The following is a 20,998-nucleotide window of genomic DNA, read 5'->3' as shown; positions in this document are numbered from 1 at the left end:
GGACAACCCTGAGCTCGACTTCGGAATCGAGGGCTCTGTTGTGAAGCTCCACGAAGATGGTTGAGGTTCTATCAAGTCCGTACTTATAGCAGTTAATGCTAATTTCTGGATTTACTTTCCCTATTGCTTGGCATGTCTTTTGCCACCTGTCTGTGTACTGCATCAGTGTCTCCCTGGGTCCGATAGCTAAAGAAAATAGCCTATCTAACCCTGCCTTTGTTGATTTGTTGTACATGTATGTCTCCAAAAACACCGTAGAAAATTGCTCGAAGGAGTCAATTGAGTTCGCTGGTAAGTTGTCATACCAGGCTAGTGCTGATCCTATCAAGCTTGCAGGGAAGTACCTACAGAGTACTACCTCATCTCTTTCCCAATGGGCAAGGACACGAGTGTAATACCGTAGGTGGGCTGCGGGATCTGAGGTACCGTTGTATGCTTGGAACTTAGGTACCGGGCATTTCAGAGGGATGGGTTCCCTCAAAATGCGAAAAGATAGTGGGGACGTGGTTTCTTCTTGGAGCACTTCTTCAATTCTTGCGCCTGCGTGGCCAGTTTTTAGGCCTTGTATCTCCTTCCGCATTTTCTCCATTTGCTCCATGACCATGTTCACATTGTGAGCATCTTTGGAAAATGCTTCGTCGTAGTAGGACTGAGAGGGCTTGTATGTCGAGTCCATCTTTTCTGGATCGTGGTGCACTCTTCTGGTTCCCTTAGGTTAATTGACCTTTGGTGGGTTGAGATCCACCCTTCGTCTTCCTGAGATGGCTCCGTTATCACGCATCTTTGGTGGAGGGTGAGTTTGGGAACCTTCGATCTGTATGTCTAGCATACCTTTGAGGTTCTGGTTCTCTTGGGCCATTTCGTGCATTGCATCCTCGTTCTCCTTGTTACGGAGTAACAAAGATGCTATTTGTTCCGCCATTTGATCTTCGTTGTGGGATCCACCTCCCTGAGGAGTGCTGTCAGCTGGATCTTTAGAGTTTTCCACTCCTCCATCTATGATTGGTGCATCCGGATCTATCTGAATTGGGGTTAAGTTTCCCAACCCTCGTCCCATAGGAGCTAAGGTTTTGGGTAACCCTGCGTTGGACGCAGGTGGCTTTGTAGTGGTAGCATGCTCCGGTAACGGCATGTCGTAGATTGGTTGAGCTCCCGATGTCTGCCCCATCCCTTCAGCAGGAATAGGTGATTTGTTAGCAATTGTTCTTTTTGCTATTTCGCTTTGTTCGTCCTCTGCTTCATTCCTTTGATTTGATTGAGATGGCTTTTGGGATCTTCCTCTAGTGATTGCTGGTCGTGAGCTTGTTGGTACGTCATTTGGTTTCTGCATGCCTTCGACTTTTGTTATCCTGTGGTCACAGAAAAAGCGAAGAAATCTGCTACTTGGGTACCTTCGTTAAAAGTAGCAATTAATGCTCTGACACATAAGACGACTAAGTTGCTTTTTCAGAAAAATGACTGAAATAGTGTCTTTGAAAGACAGGTATTAAATGTTTATGACACCCTTGGAAAATACAACCTTAAACGTTGAAAACCAATAAAGAAGGGTGTCAGATCTTGTGAAAAACAAGGTTATTAAAATGCTTTTAGAAGATCTTTCTTGCTTAAAATCTCATTGAGATTCCTCTGTCAGTCAAAGGTTCTCAGATCTGAAATATGCTTTGTTAAAAAAGTGATATTTTAGTATAAAACAAAGATTTTGTCATTTTGTGAGTACGCTTTTGAAAAAATTGTATAGATATGTAACAGGGTACGTTTTTGGAGGCTATGAACTCAAAAAACCTATACAAACAATGGATGAACAGATCACTATAGAGTGAGATTCATCGTTTGGAACATAGGTCCCTTCATTTCAGAAGATGCATAAGTTAAAGGTAAAATTGTGTCTAAACTCAGGTTCGTGAGGAAAACACGGTGGGCACCAAACTGTGACTACTCGTTTTCCCGTAGTCTACGTAATGTATACAACTCATAGGATCTTATGCTAACTAGTATCGATATCTCTGTTGAACTGATAATGCTAAGTAATAAAAGATATTCAAGATCACAATAATAACGAAGAACACAAATATAATGTAATATCTTCTAAGTTATCATGAGACACAAGAGATTACGTGGTTCGACATTTGTCTACGTCAAAGGGGTAATGAGTGATTGTTTTGTATTAATTTGTGGTGGTTACAAGAGATCTTAAATGCTTCCCAAAGTAATAGAGAGAACTCAAGTTGAAGTAATACTTAAGTTCTAAACATGAAAGAGGTATAAGCTTAAGATTTGATATTCTCTCCTAGCCATTGAATGCCCTTAGTTTGTTGGTGAGGCTTGGTATTTATAGCCCCTTCTGCTCCAGGTATATCTTTGTTGTCTCTGAGTCCATCATTTGCTGATATACCTTTCATACTAATGGTACCTTCATCCACCGCATGCTTTCTCCAGTCGCATTCCGCCACCTCAGCTGACCCATGTTCCTTCGGAAACTACCCAACTTTAGTACAAGTTATACCTTCGTTCACCGCCAGCTTCTGCCAATCGGGTTCTGCCACGCCTTCTCTCTCCACATGCCTTGAATCATGCGTGTAGATAAGAGATTTGTGCATTTAATGCTGATTGGATGCGTCATCTACCTCTGTCCCTTTGCCAGCTGCCTCTTCGTAGACTAGGCTTTTACTCTTCTCATCTCAACCGTCGAGGCCTCCTTTCTTGGGGCGAGATAAAGTAGATCTGTGGAGGTATTCTTTGCTACTTAGGTTTCTCTGTCCAGCGAAGGCTACACAATTGAATTCGTATGCGAACACTAAGATCGTGACACGTGCTCCATAGAATATTGGTATTCACACAAATCTCCTTATGAAGCTTTATATCAGACTAAGCCAGACTACTCTCTTCTTAGATTTTATGAGTGTTCATGTTATCCAAATTTAGTGGCTTATAGGAAAGATAAGCTCAGTCCTAAATCAGCTGCTTGTGTGTTTCTGGGATATAACATTCATCACAAGGGTTATATATGTATGGACTTACATACTCACAGGATATATGTTACTACTCATGTAGTGTTTGATGAAGCTAAGTTTCCATTTGATACTTCTACCGTGGTTTCACCTACTTCTCCCACTGTACCAATATTACAAGATACTACTTCAACTGATTGTTCTCTCTTTAGTGATATATCTGCTCCAACTCTAGAGCTTTCTCATTCTCCTTCTACTGAGCAGTCTACTTCTGGCATACATACAAGATCTAAATCAGGTATTCACGTACCTAAACCTTTATCTAAAGATTTTGTAGATTATAGTTCTTTGAAGAATTTTCTCTTGCTACTTTACTTAAACCACCTCCTGAATTAATTTTATGAAGTACAAATACACTACCTGTATGAGAATGATACTTTTATTCATGTTCCATATCATCCATCTATGAATGTTCTTGGCTGTAAGTGGGTTTACAAAACCAAACTAAATGCTGATGGTACAGTAGAGAGACATAAAGCAAGGTTAGTTGCTACGGGTTATCATCAAGTGGATGGAATTGATTTTGAGGATACTTTTAGTCCCGTTGTTAAAGCTACTACCATCAGATGTATTCTTAGTTTAGCTCTCTCAAACAAGTGGAATATGAGACAACTTGATGCTAGCAATGCTTTTCTACATGGCCACTTGAAAGAGAATGTTTATATGGAACAGCCTCCTGGATTTTTTGATCCAGAACACCCTACACATGTGTGCCAGCTTAAAAAATTCTTATATGGACTTAAACAAGCTCCTAAAGCCTGGTATGAAAGGTTTAGTGGTTATCTGCTTAAATATGGCTTCACTAATTCTGTTTGTGATACTTCTATGTTCATTTATCACAATAATTTTGAGAGAATGATTATGTTAGTTTATATGGATGCCATTATTCTTGTGGGGACTTCTGACTCTCTCATTACATCCTTTATCACTTATTTTAAGTCTGAGTTTGCCATGAAAGATCTTGGATCCTTACATTATTTCTTAGGCATTGAAGCTAATTTTGATCTCTCTGCAAATAAGGTACTTCTTACTCAGAACAAGTATTCCGTGGATCTTCTCATAAAACATGAAATGTTGGGTTGTAAACCATGTAGAACTCCAGTAGCTTATGGTCCAAGGGTTTCTGCTTATGATGGTGAACTTCTGAAAGATGCAGCTTCTTATAGAAGCTTAGTGGGTGGAATTCAATATTTGACTCTTACCAGACCTGATATCAGCTTTGCAGTGAACTATGTTAGTCAGTTCATGCACAGTCCTACTAATATTCATCTGCATCTTGCTAAATGCATTCTTAAATACAATAAAGGCTCTCTCGGACAAGGTATTATTCTTGGAAGTGGTAATTGCTTAGAACTTATTGCCTATTGTGATAGTGACTGGGCTGGTTGTCTTGATACACGCAAATCCACTTCAGGATATTATATTTTTGTGGGTGGTAATCTAGTTTCCTGGTCGTCCAAGAAGCAGCACACTATTTCTCGCTCCTCAAAAAAAGCTGAATACAAAGGACTTGCAAATGCAGCAGCTGAAGTTTTGTGGCTTTCCTACTTATTTGGAGAATTATCTGTCTACTTACCTCTTTTATGTCGAGTATACTGTGACAATGTTGGTGTTGGAAGTTTAACTGAAAATCCTATTTTCCATGCTCGCTCTAAGCACATTGAATCAGATTACATACTCACAGGATATATGTTACTACTCATGTAGTGTTTGATGAAGCTAAGTTTCTATTTGATACTTCTACTGTGGTTTCACCTACTTCTCCCACTGTACCAACATTATCAGATACTACTTCAACTTATTGTTCTAGTGATATATCTGCTCCAACTCTAGAGCTTTCTCATTCTCCTTCTACTAAGCAGTCTACTTATGGCATACATACAAGATCTAAACCTTTATCTAAAGGTTTTATATCTAATAGTTCTTTGAGCATCCTCTCTTACTACTTTACTTAAACCACCTCCTGAACCAAAGACTTTCAAATAGGCCATCAAACTACCTATTTGGGTTAATGCTATGAAGTACGAATACACTGTCTTACATGAGAATAATACTTTATTCATGTTCTATATCATCCATCTATGAATGTTCTTGGCTGTAAGTGGGTTTACAAAACCAAACTAAATGTTGATGGTACAGTAAAGAGACATAAAGCAAGGTTAGTTGCTAAGGGTTATCATCAAGTGGATGGCATTGATTTTGAGGAGACTTTTAGTACTATTGTTAAAGATACTACCATCAGATGTGTTCTTAGTTTAGCTCTCTCAAACAAGTGGAATATGAGACAACTTGATGCTAGCAATGCTTTTCTACATGGCCACTTGAAAGAGAATGTTTATATGGAACAGCCTCCTGGATATTTTGATCCAGAACACCCTACACATGTGTGCCAGCTTAAAAAATTCTTATATGGACTTAAACAAGCTCCTAAAGCCTAGTATGAAAGGTTTAGTGGTTATCTGCTTAAATATGGCTTCACTAATTCTGTTTGTGATACTTCTATGTTCATTTATCACAAGAATTCTGAGAGAATGATTATGTTAGTTTATATGGATGCCATTATTCTTGTGGGGACTTCTGACTCTCTCCTTACATCCTTTATCACTTATTTTAAGTCTGAGTTTGCCATGAAAGATCTTGGATCCTTACATTATTTCTTAGGCATTGAAGCTAATTTTGATCTCTCTGCAAATAAGGTACGTCTTACTCAGAACAAGTATTCCGTGGATCTTCTCATAAAACATGAAATGTTGGGTTGTAAACCATGTAGAACTCCAGTAGCTTATGGTCCAAGGGTTTCTTCTTATGATGGTGAACTTCTGAAAGATGCAGCTTCTTATAGAAGCTTAGTGGGTGGAATTCAATATTTGACTCTTACCAGACCTGATATCAGCTTTGCAGTGAACTATGTTAGTCAGTTCATGCACAGTCCTACTGATATTCATCTGCATCTTGCTAAACGTATTCTTAAATACAATAAAGGCTCTCTCGGACAAGGTATTATTCTTGGAAGTGGTACTTGCTCAGAACTTATTGCCTATTGTGATAGTGACTGGGCCGATTGTCTTGATACACGCAAATACACTTCAGGATATTGTATTTTTGTGGGTGGTCTAGTTTCCTGGTCGTCCAAGAAGCAACACACTATTTCTCGCTTCTCAACAGAAGTTGAATACAGAGGACTTGCAAATGCAGCAGCTAAAGTTTTGTGGCTTTCCTACTTATTTGAAGAATTATCTGTCTACTTATCTCTTCTATGTCGAGTATACTGTGACAATCTTGGTATTGGAAGTTTAACTGAAAATCCTATTTTCCATGCTCGCACTAAGCACATTAAAGTAGATTATCATATGATACGTGATCTAGTTACTTCTGGGTTTCTGAAGGTCTCTTACATTCACACTCTTAGTCAAATAGCTGATTTGTTCACAAAAGGATTGTCCAAGTCTCAGTTTGATATGCTGAAGGACAAACTAATGCATGTTGTACATGCATCCGTTAGAGGGGGGGTGTTAGACTAAGTCAAGTATCCGTACATTGTACGGACTCATTTTATGCTGATAATCCTGTCCACAGGATGTAGTAAGTAGATGACAATTGTTTTTTATCTGTCATAACAGTAACTGTTTCCTGTTACGGTTATGTATGTTCACCTCCTGTTATTGTTTACTACTTTCTGTTGAGTCAATAAGTCTACATAAGACTTAGTCCTGTATCTTTTCTCTTTAACTTTCAATAACAACTCAATCACATTTCTCACAGCTGCTTCTGTAGAAAAAACAATGTAAGTGGGAATGGTTAGATTTCTGTCCAACCTTCCTTCACCAAACTGGGTAACAGTTTCTCATTCATATATTCGTTAACTCGAAGAAAAACATACAATATTTCGGGTTCAATTCCCTTGATCTGCACATCACCTGAAGGTTCATGCGTGTAGTCGTAAATGTAACTAATACATTTCAAGTGAGTGCCGCTTTAGTGTGGATAACTAAAAATGCGACCTAAACATGTGGCGCATGGTTTGGAATAAAAACTCAACGCCCATTCAGTGAATGAGACATCAACTCACTTTGATCTTTCTTTCAAAATTAATTTCAGTAAGGAAGTTCTTCAAAAATGTGGCCTTATATGACTTGAGAATAGACAAGAAGTCAAGAATCAAGCAGGGGCTAGACAAGAAAAAATTTAAACATGCGAGCGCAGTTACTTACTGATATGTATTAAAAATGCCATTAAAATCAGAAACTGTGATTTTAAGTTGATGAACAAATGCAAGATGGTTTTGCGGTATAATAGTGTGCTTCAAATTACATGCATTTGGTTCTCATTTTCTCCTGATGAGATTATTAAGCAAATCCATGCTGAAGTCCCAAAGTTTTTTCCCCAAATCCTTGTCTTGAGCTTGTGCCGAAGGAAGTTTTTCGTTGCAATCATTAAAATACTTTCCAGTAACACCTTTCAGATTAGGATGAAGTGCAACATAACAAAGTTGTCGATGCACCCTGCACACAATATGGTAAATTGGTAATAGTGTTAAATACTAGGTTCTTTGCCATTAGTATAACTTGATCAATGAAAATCTTTCCTTCCTAATCATGCACTTTCTTTAACAAGCTAGAGGTTCAGGCATTTCACGCCAAACTAATTTGGGGAGGATCTGTTTTGATTCCTTGACACGAGAATTGTTTTGATGGGTGCATGAGGGACAAATAATATGTTGACATGTATTTTTCATGTTAATTGATTTCAACGAATTCTGTTTCCAAAAATACAAAAACAAATGTACTGTTGGAGAAAATATTTGATTATCTTAATTGGTGTTTGTATTTTTGGAAACAGAATTTATTGAAATCAATTAACATGAAAGGCATGTGTCAACATCTCGTTTATCCCTCACGCACCCATCAAAAAAACGCCCCCATCAAAAATTTATCCCCTTCACACAGCATAAGTTTTTCATACCAATCAACCAAGATAATTACCTGGGGTATATTCTTCATGAAAGGCTTCCCTAATGCTCCTAGTACCGGCAACGGAATGCCTGGAACATTTTCAGTTCATATCAAATCGATTAAGTAATCTGTAGTCTTTTATCGATATAAGATACGGCAGTAAAGCAAATTAGTAATCAAGTATAAGATTTACCTCTAAAGTTCATGAATTGAAATAAATTAGTGGGTATAACTCCAGGGTGTAGAGAATTTGCCGTCACGTTAGCTTTCTCTGCCTAAATCAATGTGGCCATCAAAAGGCCTATTAGGTGCGTATTGGAAAACATAACTTTGGATGAGTTCTAATTCTGGATGTTGCTGGATATATCTACCCTTGACTTTTACAAATCCACATATTTTGCACAATGCCTACCCTGTGTTGCTTCGAATTGGAGACTCACCTGCAAAACGCTAGCTAACTCATTTGCATGTAGAACATTTGCAAGCTTGGATCTACAATAAGCATCGTATCTTGAATACCTGTTTTTATCAAAAACAACAATACAGATAGTTCATATGGTAAAAGAAATGTAATCAAAATTCTCGGTGACTCTCAAGGACACGAACAAATATCCCAGTATAGCACAAAATGAAGTAGAAAACACGTATCCGCACTAGTGAACCAGGCCGAACAAGTTAATATGCACGTGTCACATAGTCTCATGAGCTCTTTCGACGCCTTTGGTTATTCTACATTGGATGTGAGCCAAACACACTGCGCAACTGATTTAGCAGACGAATATGTGTTCCTACATGCATTGTATTGGAATGCAAGTACGAGTTTTGAATTTAAGAATAGTGCTGAGTAGAAACTAGTACTTGGTTGGATCATTAATGATCTCGAGATCAAGCAAAGAATCCTCCTTCACAAACAATCTTCTGTGAGCAGTGGAGGACACATTAACTATTCTTCCTTCTAGGCCTGATTTCTTGGCTGTGGTTTTAAGCTTATCCATTAACAATTTCGTCAGCAAGAAATGTCCTGATGAAATTTACAAATACAGAAAGTCAATCGAAACCAAACAGCAAAACTAAATTAAAACATAAAGCTGAATCGACGCTCTTGCTCTGCATATTTACCTAGGTGATTGGTAGCAAATTGCAGCTCTATTCCATCTTTGGAGAGCTGGAATGGACAAGCCATTATTCCCGCGTTATTTCTGCTCGAAAATGTGAATGAAATATTATGTATGTAGTTGTACTACGATGAGTTGGAGAATGTGTGCAAGGTAAATACATACATGAGAATGTTTAAAGGTTGTTTGGAGGAATTAAAGGATTTAGCAAAAGAAGTAATGGATTTGATGGATGTTAAATCCATCTCCATGACATCAAGCTTTGCTTTAGGATTTTCTTGGAGGATCATTTCTTTTGTCTTCAAACCATTCTCCAAGTTTCTTGAAGGTATAATTACTTTCACACCTCTTAGAGCCAACACTCTTGCTGTTTCCTTCCCAATCCCACTTGTGGCACCTATTGGCACAGAGAATAAGTCAGCATTCATAATATCAATTAACATTATCTAACAATGCTTTATATAGTCTACCTGTGACAATTGCAGTGAGGCCTGTAGCGTCGATCCCCTCGGTGACTTCTTCAGCTGTAGACGAAGCCTTAAAACCCGAAGGACCAGCTTTCAAGAACCAGTTCCAGTTACCCATCTCTTAAGGTTCACAAACTTTTGATATTCAGCAGGTTCAATGGTGGTATAGAATAAGAATTGTCGTGTGAAATCTTGAGGTCATGAAGTTTTTATAGCTTTGCATTTGGATGAGATAAAAGATAGATATTGGTGAAGACAAACAACCTCCACGTCCCCACTGCAATTTTGAACGGAAGAAAAACCTTCACATGTCATCTTTTCCAAATCCATCTCCTAAGTTTCTGAATGTTTTTCAATTTCCTTGATCTGCACATAACCTGAAGTACCTGCGCATGATGCAACAAGAATTCTCGCTACAGGCATACTTTTTATCTCTTCAACTGTGCAAAATTATTGTTTGAAGCTAGATACAGAGTATACTACCTTCTTCTTTAGAAAGAAGGACCTTCAATGGCGAAAGAAGTCTGTTCTTACAAATACCTTCTAAACCCATGATTTTTTGAATTACATGGCAACAGTAAAAGTATAACTTTTATACATACATTCAGAAGAGCAACAAGATCCTAAAAAAGAGTAAGTAATAGTCCCAAATTCAACTTCAGTTTTCAGAAAGAACAAAAAATCTCTAAAAAAATATAACAAAGGAGAAGAAAGAAAGCAACTGAGTGAAGATAAATCTGGTTCTTTTAAGTGAGATGGAATTCACCACTTGCATGAACTTCCTTGACCCTCTTCTCATATTCATCTTCGTCATCCTCTGTATCTTCTTTTGCTTCTCCTGTCTCTGCATTCTCTTCTTTGGCCTCCTCGTCCTCTTCCTCTTCTTCTCCTGCCCAACCAAACCCACCAACAGACCTAGAAGATGGAGGAGGGGTTCTGGCCTCACTAACAATTTTCATTATGTCATCCACGGTCTGGCTGAAAAGGCTTGCAGGGGGTTCTCTTTGATAATAAATTGCTTGGGCTGTCTCTGTTAGCTCCCTTGGCAGGTTCTTCAAGAACCATGGGTGAGTCTTGATTTCCTTAATGCTAATCCTCTGTAAAATTTCATGTAAAATTATTAAGTTCAGAAAAAGCAGGACCTCCAGAAGGTATTACGTACGAGTGGTGCAAAAACTTCCAATACCATGAGAACACATGTAGCAGCAAGGAAGTGACATCTTTACCAACAACTAGATTCAAGTAACATAATGCCAGATTGATGCGACTCTATGCACCATTTAAATTAAAGATCCAATATGAATAGACTTATTTATATATAGGAAGGTAAACCCCATTAGTCACAATGTATGCTAAACCTCCTAATGGCTCCATCCAACAACTACAGACAGGGAACGAGAATTTGATGGGTCACATACAGCACAAGCTATTCAATTTCAGATATTCACAAAATTCGATCGGCCACCAACGTGGTGTAGGACTGAAACAGTATCTCACACGACTAAGAGTATAGATGTTAAAGCAAATAACACAGCTTTGATTCTCATAAGTGAACTGAATTAAATATAGATACAAACAACAGAGCGCTACCGAGGCCCACCACGTTTAACTTTTATACTTTCCTACACAGGTTTCCCCTATACTTTTCATCTATTCACTAGCATAGTAGTAGTATTCGGTCCGTCATCCATAAATATATTACCTAGTTTCATGGTGCACAAAGATTATATTCTTTTTCTCAGTGATTGATAAACAAGATATGATTACTGTCATCAATAAGTATATTACCTAGTTTCATGGTGCACATAGATTATATTCTTTTTCTCAGTGATTGATAAACAAGACATGATTACTAACTTGACAATATTGACATCCTAGAAACAGAAACAAAAACAAAAACATACCCTGGATGGATTCGCAACAAATATGCGAGAAAGAAGATGTTTGCAATCTTGAGATACGTGAACGTAGTCAGGGATTTTGTACTGAACAGCCATTATACGCTGCAACATAAAATGATAATTAAGGCAATATGAGTACAGGATGGGTGAAAACTGAAATCAATAAAAACTATTAAAAAAAGAAAAGAAAAAAGAGGCACACTTACTCCAATGGTCTTTCTGAAATTCTTGGGATCTTCTTGATCTTCGAAAGGGTATGCTCCCACAAGCATAACATAAAGAGTTACTCCACAGGACCAGACATCAGCCAACTACAATATATAAAGGACAACATAACCTTCATAAAATAATCTGTGAAACTGTCCCTGTAACCATATGCAGACATTTACTAAACTATCAGGGCAACTTCTAGGGTCAGCAAAACCATTTACCTCCACTAAAAACCAGTCCGACAAATATTAGTTAGATTTTCTGTTACTATGATTTTCGCAGCAAAAGAGTACTAAGAGATGAGTGACATGAAAATCTGGCACAAAGATAAGTGACATGAAAAAAATGGGTCAAACAGAAGGTACAGAACGGAAAATCTGGAATCGAGCGACATACTCAGGCAAACAATAGGACAGGAAATTGACTGGAAGATAGCAAATCAGTCATCCATGAAAGGTTTACAATCCAATTCCTTCATGCAAAGCAACAACCATGAATTAAGGATATTGTATCTATGAAATTGAAATCTTCTCGACCAACCGACAACAGACGAAGTGAATTGACAAGAACGAAGTTACAACTTACTTGTCAAATATCCAACATGGATTCAATCTGATCAAATTTAATGTTTTATTGTTTTCTGAGGTCATAAGGTGTCCGGAACAAAATATTATACTGAAGGCCATCTTTTCAAAGAAAATCAACTACACTGCTACACAAAATGACTTCTTAACAGGACAAATAAACTGTAGAATCAAGAGTTGATTTGACCAAGTAAAACGGTATTCCTGCCACCTGCTAACCTAGTTATATTTCCTGCTAACATGGTTAACCTACATGATGACTCTGTGGAGAGTAGAAACCAGTTGGAACCGAAACAAGAGCTGATTTTTGGTACATAATGTTCAACTCACTCTTCAACATAGATCACTTCACTGAACAATTAGCTTGATCCAAATGAAACTTGAACATTCTTCCTACAAATCACCCGTTGAATCGGTTCCAACATGGCTCAACATCCACAAAAACTAAGATGTAGAATAACATAGAAACAAATCAACGTTGGTTCATTGAACCGAGAAGCAGAGCTTAGTGAGTCTAACATAATCTAAGGGCATCATAAACACTCGGTTTACCTATCAGTCTAAGAACAGGTGCACAACCCATTCATCCATACTACATACATGTGACTGAAGTGCATGCAACTGAAGCGGCGTCCTACACCCACCGAGGGGAAACCATGGCATATCCCCTAGAACCCCTTTAGGGATGTGGCTTGATCTAGACTGTGAATGCCATGGATCACTTGGCCCCACATTTCCAAATCAAGTGCATGTGAACTACAATTGATTTAAGAATGTGAGGTCTATAAGCCATGACATTCACAGCCTAGATCAATCCATGGCCCTGAAAGGGTTCTACCAGACTTTTCCAGGTTTTCCAGAAGTTGATGTAGAATAATTGGACTGCATATTTTCGGAATCAATGTGGGCCCTGCTCAAAACAGATATTTTGGCAAAATCCTACAGCAGCGCATGCTTACATGGACTGTATAAAGTGGGTGGCAACAATATAGTAAAACGTGGCACACTTGGCAACCAAGGTAACAGACACGTATGAAATCAGACAACCCACGTAACAACGAAACAAAAATCTATGTATCGTAAAACAAGGTATGAAATTATGGAATTACCTTTCCATCGTATTCTCTACGAGAAAGAACTTCTGGTGCAATATATGCCGGTGTGCCAACCGTTGATTTAGGTCTCGAATGAAGTATAGATGACTACATCAGAATTGAAATACCCAATTTATTAGCTGAATTTAGAGTTCTTACCATGATAATCATAATTTGAGAACCAAATGGAGATTTTTGATATTTTTTAATTTAACTGACTTTTGAATATCCAAAATCGCAGATTTTCAACCGAGGTGCAGGACTCCCATCTAGCAGTGTATTCTCAAGCTTCAAATCTCTGTGACAAATTTGCTGGAACAAAAAAAATCAAAATAAAATTAGCCCAGATTCTGTTAAAGAGATTACTTTTTAAAAAAAATAAAAAAATAATTAGGGATTGAATTAACTATTTACCAGAGCATGGCAGTAATGAACACCAGAAATAAGCTGCTGGAAGAAATATCTTGCCTGGAAACATATAAATTTGAATGAATATTAGTTCTAGTTTTGTATGAGAAGAATGGATGAATCATTTAATGAATGAATAGTTGATTTTGACCTCATCTTCACTGAATCTTCCAGCGTTACAGATTCGTTCAAAGAGTTCTCCACCTGCTGCGTATTCCATTACTATAGCGAGATGGGTTGGAGTTAAAATAACCTACAAAACACATGAAACTTAAAATAATCAGAATTTGATTCGAATATACAAAATCAGAATAAGTAATTAAAGTTTAGATTAAATTTACCTCCTTGAATCTGATAATGTTTGGATGTCGAAGAGATCTATGATTTATAATCTCTCTTGCTACATTTTCATCAATCTGAAATCCAAAAAACCTCAAATTCCTTAAACAGATTAAAGAAAAAAAACCAAAAATCTCAAATTAGGTTAAGCTAAGATATAGAAGAAGAAAGAACAAACCTTGTGACCTCTCTCAATATATTTCATAGCAACTAATTCTTTGGTTTCCTTGTGTCGCATAAGTCTAGCAACACCAAAATTCCCAGATCCAATATCTTTAACAACATCATACTTCTCCATCTCTAGAAATCAATCAAAAAAATCCGTAATATATCCACAGATTACAAGTTTTTCTTCTTCACTTCAAATACCAACAAAATAAATATCCACAGAACAAAGGATTCCGGGTTTTTTTCTTCTGAGTTTGAGTTTTTCTCTGAAAAGGAAACACACTGAGATCTTCAAAAAGCTGTTTCTTTCTTCTTCTTCTTCAGCTCTGCTTTAATAGAAGGTGTGTAAAGGGGGGTTGGGAAGGGAATATTAAAATCAAATAAGCATGTGATGATGAGATGGATTGATAAACGGGTTATGAATAATCCCCCATCCTTACAGACTTGCCATTTTAAAAATCTTTTTGTTTCCTTAAAACTTTTTTTGTGAAAAAAAATAAAAATTCGATCTTGAATATCGCCGTTCTCTGTGGAGAGAGAGATAGGGGGGGGGAGTTCTGAAATAATTGATGTTTTAATTAATTTTCTTCTGCTGTCTTCATTCAATCGAGAAACTCACTCTCTTTCTCTCTGTAATTATTCATGTTCTTCATTTATTCATCTGTGTGGAAAGAAAACAAGGTTTGTCTGTGCTATTTAACAAAAAATACAGTAAATTGAGACTAATAAAATATACGAAACAACAAAAAGAAATAAATTACCAGAACGGAAACGGTTTTGTGAGTGATGATGGCGATGCTGACAAATGAGAGGAAAGAAGATGCTGAATATGCGAGTGTCTTGTACGTGGTGGAAAGAGATGGATGGGATGACTCAGATTGAACATCATAAGTGGAGGTAACATCAGTACATTCTCAGCACCCATACAATCATAAATGAACCCGACAGACAGATGAACTCATCTCAAACGCAAAATACAATCTACGCCATTCTGTGGATGAGGCTCACCAGGGTCATCAATACCTCACTCGGTGTAAGTGTAACCAAGCGGGACTCGGGGATCAGGAATGGTAATTGCCATTGGCATGCAAAGTGCCTGCCTTGTCGCATACAAACTTTTGGTATGCCTTAGAGCTTTCATGATTGGTTTCTTGTTTTGGGTACTTTTTTGGTGGACCGTGGAAATGATGTTGAAACTTCCGCTGCTTAAATGTATCTTATTTACGTGGTCCATTTAAGCTAGTGTAAACACATGAGTTTGGCAGCACGAGTGTGCCCGTAGCAAAGAGATGTTGTTGTATGGTACAGCTCATTGTAAGGAGATTTTTCCTATAAAAGGAGGTTGCCAATACAAAATCATCATCATGGGTTCGGGTGATAGCAATCTCGGCTAACAAAATCACCTAAAACATCAAAATACTCAACCGACCTTTCTATTTTCTCTTTGCGTCTTCAACCCAAATTGTAACTTCGACTTTCATATATCTGAAGTCCTCAACCTCAATAGCGGCTTCGCCTTCCATCTCCATCCCATTTATACCCCGGGGTCATAAACTGAATAGCACCAGCGTCACCACCTTCATGATTTCCACCTTAACATTAAGCAACCCCTTCTAGCTTTTGCCCGTATCCACTTCTTCACCCGAAGTCTCCATTTCTACCTCAACTTCTCACAAAAATTTTATCCGAAACACCTTCATGCTAGACACCTGCAACTTGAAAAGCACTAGCAGTGACCACCACGAGAAAATTCGTGTCCACCATCAAACCATCGTCCCATAGTCATCCGTAGACGCCACCACCTTCCTCCATCAAATGCTGGAGTCAATAATATCATCATCAACATTAAACCCAGAAGGCCTAAATGTCAACAGTGATAAGAAAATCATGTTTCTAGTTCACGTCTTCGATAGAACCTTTGTTAACAATGAAGGAATTAGGTTTGGTCATTACATTAGGGCCTTGCACGAATTAGAAGACATTGTTATCATCAAATTCGAATTTGGGGCAAGGAGTTGCTGCTACGAATTTAAAGTTTAAGAAGAATAGATCCAAGTTGATAGAATCGGAAACTGCTTGAGCCGAGAGTTCGCTGCCAGCGATAATGATTGAATGTGTATGCTTATGATGAATTCATAGGGAAGGAGTTATTTTATGGAGTTCCAACACATAACAAGCACTTAGCTATCATCAGTTCGCCAGATGCACTACAAGTGTTCGACAGAAAGCCTGAACAATTAGGAAGATAAGTTTAAATCTCTCAATCACAATTACAACTATCGACTGTCTGTTTCGAAATAAGATTCCAAAACAATATTTGTTTAGTAACAATAGATTTAGATCTTATCTTGCCATCCATTGTTCATTCTGGTTTTGAAATAATTTTTTGTTGTAATCATTAAATCATCTTGCTAATGTTAACATCTTTATGTTCATGATTGACCAGAATTTAATCTTAACGGAGTAGAGCAGATCCAGAGCAATGAGGAATTGCCGACTACACCTCAACTATTGGTACAACGCCAAAGAAAGGACCCTATTGAACAATTCACAGATAAGCTTTGTAGTTTCTCCAAGTCTGACCGAAGTTACCTATGGGCTTCGACAGTTACATTTAGCATCAATCAACGGAGACGAGCCGAAACAATGCGAAGTTGATATCTACACAGCAACTGCTTCTCCCTAGAATACCTCTGGCACCTTGGTTCCAAGATGCAATATCGGGCCTTCTACCTCACACCATTGGCCGCCTCGTCTTACTCTACCCTCTTTCATCTTCACTACCGAAAGCAGTAACTCTTATCGAACACCGAAAGAAACAAAGAATTTCAATGACACAACTAATTTAGAATCGAAAAAGAGGGGGAATGGGAAACATTACCAGGTTGTGCACCTCAGATGTTTGATAAATTGCCCGAATGAACAATTTTCTCCTTCTACACTGCCGAGAAGATCATGGAAATCAAAGGCTCAAAGAGAAGTGAACTTCAACGAAGTAACCTTACATGGACTTATCGCGTTGTACTCTTTTCCCTTCGTTGAGGTTTTGTCCCACTGGGTTTTCCTTGACAAGGTTTTAATGAGGCAACATCAGCGAGTATGATAGTGCCCCAAGTCTTCTCAAAGGCTTGGCTCCGACCGATACACATCCAAATCCGAAGTCACGATCAACAGGGGGCTCCAAGTTAAAACGATAAGATGGATCCGAAGTCATGGTCAAAAGGGGGATCCGGGAAGGCAAGAAGATATGCCGAGACAGCGAGTCATAGACGCATTCAGAATACAAGATATGACTGATTGCCAAGTCTACAAACCTTGACAAAACAGTCAGGGGGATAATGTAAATACATGAATTTGACAGCATGGTGTGCCTGTAGCAAAGAGATGTTGTTGTATAGTAAAGCTCATTGTAAGGAGGTTGTCCACCTGAGGTGTACATGTAAGCCAACTTTTCCTATAAAAGGAGGTTGCCCAATAGCTCATATGATACCTTAGAAGAGAGAAAAAGAGTTCTCAAGAGAATAGTACTTTGTATTGGGATTAGTCTCCTCATTACCCTATGATAATTTAAGGGTGTTTACAGCTAGTAGAAACCAAGTTACCTTTATTTTATAACAATTATATATATCTTCGGGTCCCAACTATATATTGGGTGAGACATTAAAATGAGCATGTCAATCCATACTCAAATATAATGTTCCTGACACGAACAATTGTGAGCTAAACTCCTACCCCATACTTAGCTTATCCCTCCTCCATCTGGTTGTATATACTATTGGTGGTTGGTTTTCTAGTCCTTAAGAGCAACTGCAGTGGTACGATCAAAACCAAAGACCAAAAACCAAAAAAATGACCAAACTTTGGGTTTAGTCCGTGTTACTACGCTACGGTAGTGGACTATGTTTGATCGAGCGCAAATATAAAGTTCGTTTGTTGAGGGGCGCAGGTATTATGCACGCCTGGATGGAATGTAGGTATTATGCATGTCCGTTGTTGGGCGTAGACTTAGCAAACTCCGGGTGTGGGGCGTGTGTATAATTAACGCCCCACAAATGGACAAAGGTAATTGTTGGATGAATGGGGCGTATGTATTATGTTCTTCTCAGTGGAGCACACATATAATCCACGCCTGACATGAGGCGTTCATATTAGCCACGTCTGGTTGGGCGTACATTTTACCAACGTTACGTCCAAGCATAATTTATATGCACGCCTCATCATGGAATGAGGAATATACACCGCTTCACATGAAGCGTACTTTATAACTTCGCTTATTTACAAACGTACATTATACGTTTGCTCGATTATATTTGTTTTTGGTCTTGGTTCCAGACCAAATATAATCTGGAATTTGGTTTACTCTTTAGTCCGTCCCATCGTGTCTCGTTTCTGGACCATATTTACGGGTTTGGTCGTCCACTGTGGTTGCTCTAAGATTGGGTTGCGTGGGAATAAATAACGAAAATTTGTCTTCATTTTCTCCATTTAACCTGTTTTGGTGTTTCAAAAGCGATATTTTCATTTTCTGGTTGTATATGCTATTGGTGGTTGTCTCAAAAGGGATATTTTCATTTTCTCCATTTAACCTATTTTTTTTTGGTGGAAAATGAAAGTATAAAAATATTACTTTCCTAAAACGGAAATAGTATCACTTAAGCAAAACATAAAAATATCCCAGCTATCAGGAAGGCTCGTATCAAAAAAAATAAATTGTATAAAAATTATTGTGACTCATGCATTTTGAAGAAAATGTATTTTGCATTCTAATTATACTTTAAAGCTTTGACATATTCCAAAATCAAATGGTCGTGGACCAATAAAATCTTGGATGACTTGACAAATAACAAGCCTGTTATAGGGGCGGCATGGTTTATTAGAGAGGTGGCAGTGTGATAGTAATGTCCATCTAGTTGGTTAGGGGATGTCCTATAGGGGTGTAAATTGACTAGATTACCCTACCCATTTTTTAACCTAAATCAAAGTTAAATTGAAAATTTGTTTTCTTTCTTCTTCTCTTCTCCTCCTCCCATCAACTGTAACCTCTATTAAAACTCAAAATTCCATCGTCTTTGATTAATCGACAATTCGAAAATTAATCAAGTGTAGTGTAATGACTTATATGAGGTATGTTTTGAAAACCCGGTTACGATTTGGTTTATTTTGTTCGATTTAAGTTTAATTTCTATCAAAAATTAGAGTTTTAGATGATAATTGAAATTGAAATTTCTGGGTTTATGTGAGTTACGGTTGATTTTAACTCAATTACGAACCGTAACTAGAGACTTTGATGTTGTTACGGTTGGTAATAGTTCAATTACCAACCGTATGTTCTTATATCTGAGAATTTTCTTCAGTTAGGGTTTGTAACCATTTTAATTTACGAACCGTAACTCATTTACGGTTGGTATCGAGCATTTGGTTACCAACCGTAACTGGTTTTATGAATGGGTTTTCTTCAAATTTAACCAGTTCGGTTGGTAGTTCATCTTTTACGAACCGTAACTTCGATCTACGGTTGGTTATGAGCAAAATTCCAACCGTAATTAGCTCTAAAAATGTGAAAAACTTGATTTTTTTTACGTATTTTAGATAACTTTGAGCAACAAAAAGCTAGTTGGGACTAATTTAGAAGTATACTCGGTCAATTCAGGTCCTGGTGTTTCATTTTATTGGTTAATTTCTTCAATTGATTGAGATTGACCTGCTCCTTTAAACTTTTTTTTTTAACTCGAAAAATCTGATTTTGAGTTAATATAAGTGAAATTAATCATTAACACTAAACTTGATTATCATCACTAAACTAGTTATCAATTATGAGGGTTAATTTGTCATTTCCATTTTCTTTTTTGAATAAGGGACACTTGAATTATCATGTAATGACCCATTTTATCCTATTACAATGCCGCCCTTCTAATAAACCATGACGCCCTATAACAGGGTTGTAAAATAAACCAAGTATTCCTGGAATACTTGCAGTTGAATACATTCAAAGAGAAAAACAAGTTGAATACATGAATATGCACACACATCACAATTAAATTATTGCTTGCTATAATTTCAATATAATAGGAGATGGTAATACGAACATATTTCGTTTGAGCTGACTTCATTTCATAGTCATGGTCCCGTTTTTTTTTTTCACTCTTGTTAGACTGACCAACGGCAAGCCCTGCCCTTCTGTTTACATCTAAATAGGTGTTTCACTTGCAAGTTAGATCACGTCCGCTTCAAGGTTTATTGTCTGCCTTTCAAGCATCATCCTAGCGGTTCTTAGTTATCCGTATAGTCAAATACTTAAATAATCTGTGAATGCAATCACAAGGTTAATGATAATGGCTGGCATGACACGACTGAGCAAGTCTAGTAGAAAACCCGGCCAAAATCATGGTCTTGGATATCACCCACGAGCGGACTGGTATTTGTAAGTAGACGGTGATAATAAACTACCGACTAAAATTGCATAGGGATTTACGCAATCAACACGTACAAGCACATGCATTGACCATACTTCTTCTTCAATTCACCTGGTCCTGGTCCCGGTCCCAGTCCCGGTCTTTAATATTTATTTAATTTAGACATTAGAAAGAGAAAGCCTAATCAATCAATCTTTTAATAAACATGACACAAACTTTAACTATAGGAGTCACTAGACTCAGCAGTTAGCACAGCAGCTACCATCATACTAATAGCATCTCTCTTACATATGATGGCTCACCAAAGTTGGTTGAATTATAGTTAAGATTTTGGATAAA

The 20,998-nt window shown here is 37.7% G+C and overlaps 2 protein-coding genes and 1 pseudogene across 2 annotated transcripts; 1 reads left to right on the top strand and 2 right to left on the bottom strand.

Annotated features, from left to right (window-relative positions):
* Positions 1-5,089: 5,089 nt before the first annotated feature.
* LOC113279946 (uncharacterized mitochondrial protein AtMg00810-like) lies at positions 5,090-6,529 on the top strand. The gene is made up of 2 exons (XM_026528581.1): positions 5,090-5,392; positions 5,528-6,529. The coding sequence occupies exons 1-2, from the start codon at positions 5,090-5,092 to the stop codon at positions 6,527-6,529; spliced, it is 1,305 nt and encodes a 434-aa protein (XP_026384366.1).
* Positions 6,530-7,224: 695 nt separating this feature from the next.
* LOC113283388 lies at positions 7,225-9,849 on the bottom strand (annotated as a pseudogene).
* A 149-nt stretch (positions 9,850-9,998) lies between these two features.
* Positions 9,999-15,140, bottom strand: LOC113283387 (serine/threonine-protein kinase SRK2A-like). The gene is made up of 10 exons (XM_026532623.1): positions 15,008-15,140; positions 14,257-14,907; positions 14,081-14,155; positions 13,891-13,992; positions 13,746-13,799; positions 13,551-13,643; positions 13,347-13,439; positions 11,650-11,754; positions 11,447-11,545; positions 9,999-10,639 (listed from the first exon to the last, which is right to left on the bottom strand). Exons 2-10 carry the CDS (start codon positions 14,374-14,376, stop codon positions 10,289-10,291), a joined length of 1,092 nt encoding a protein of 363 aa, XP_026388408.1. The 5' UTR covers positions 14,377-14,907; positions 15,008-15,140; the 3' UTR covers positions 9,999-10,288.
* Between the last annotated feature and the right edge of the window lie 5,858 nt (positions 15,141-20,998).

This window comes from Papaver somniferum, chromosome 5 (genome assembly GCF_003573695.1).
Source record: "Papaver somniferum cultivar HN1 chromosome 5, ASM357369v1, whole genome shotgun sequence".
NCBI classification, from domain to species: domain Eukaryota; kingdom Viridiplantae; phylum Streptophyta; class Magnoliopsida; order Ranunculales; family Papaveraceae; genus Papaver; species Papaver somniferum.
This window is presented reverse-complemented; position numbering and strand designations above follow the sequence as displayed.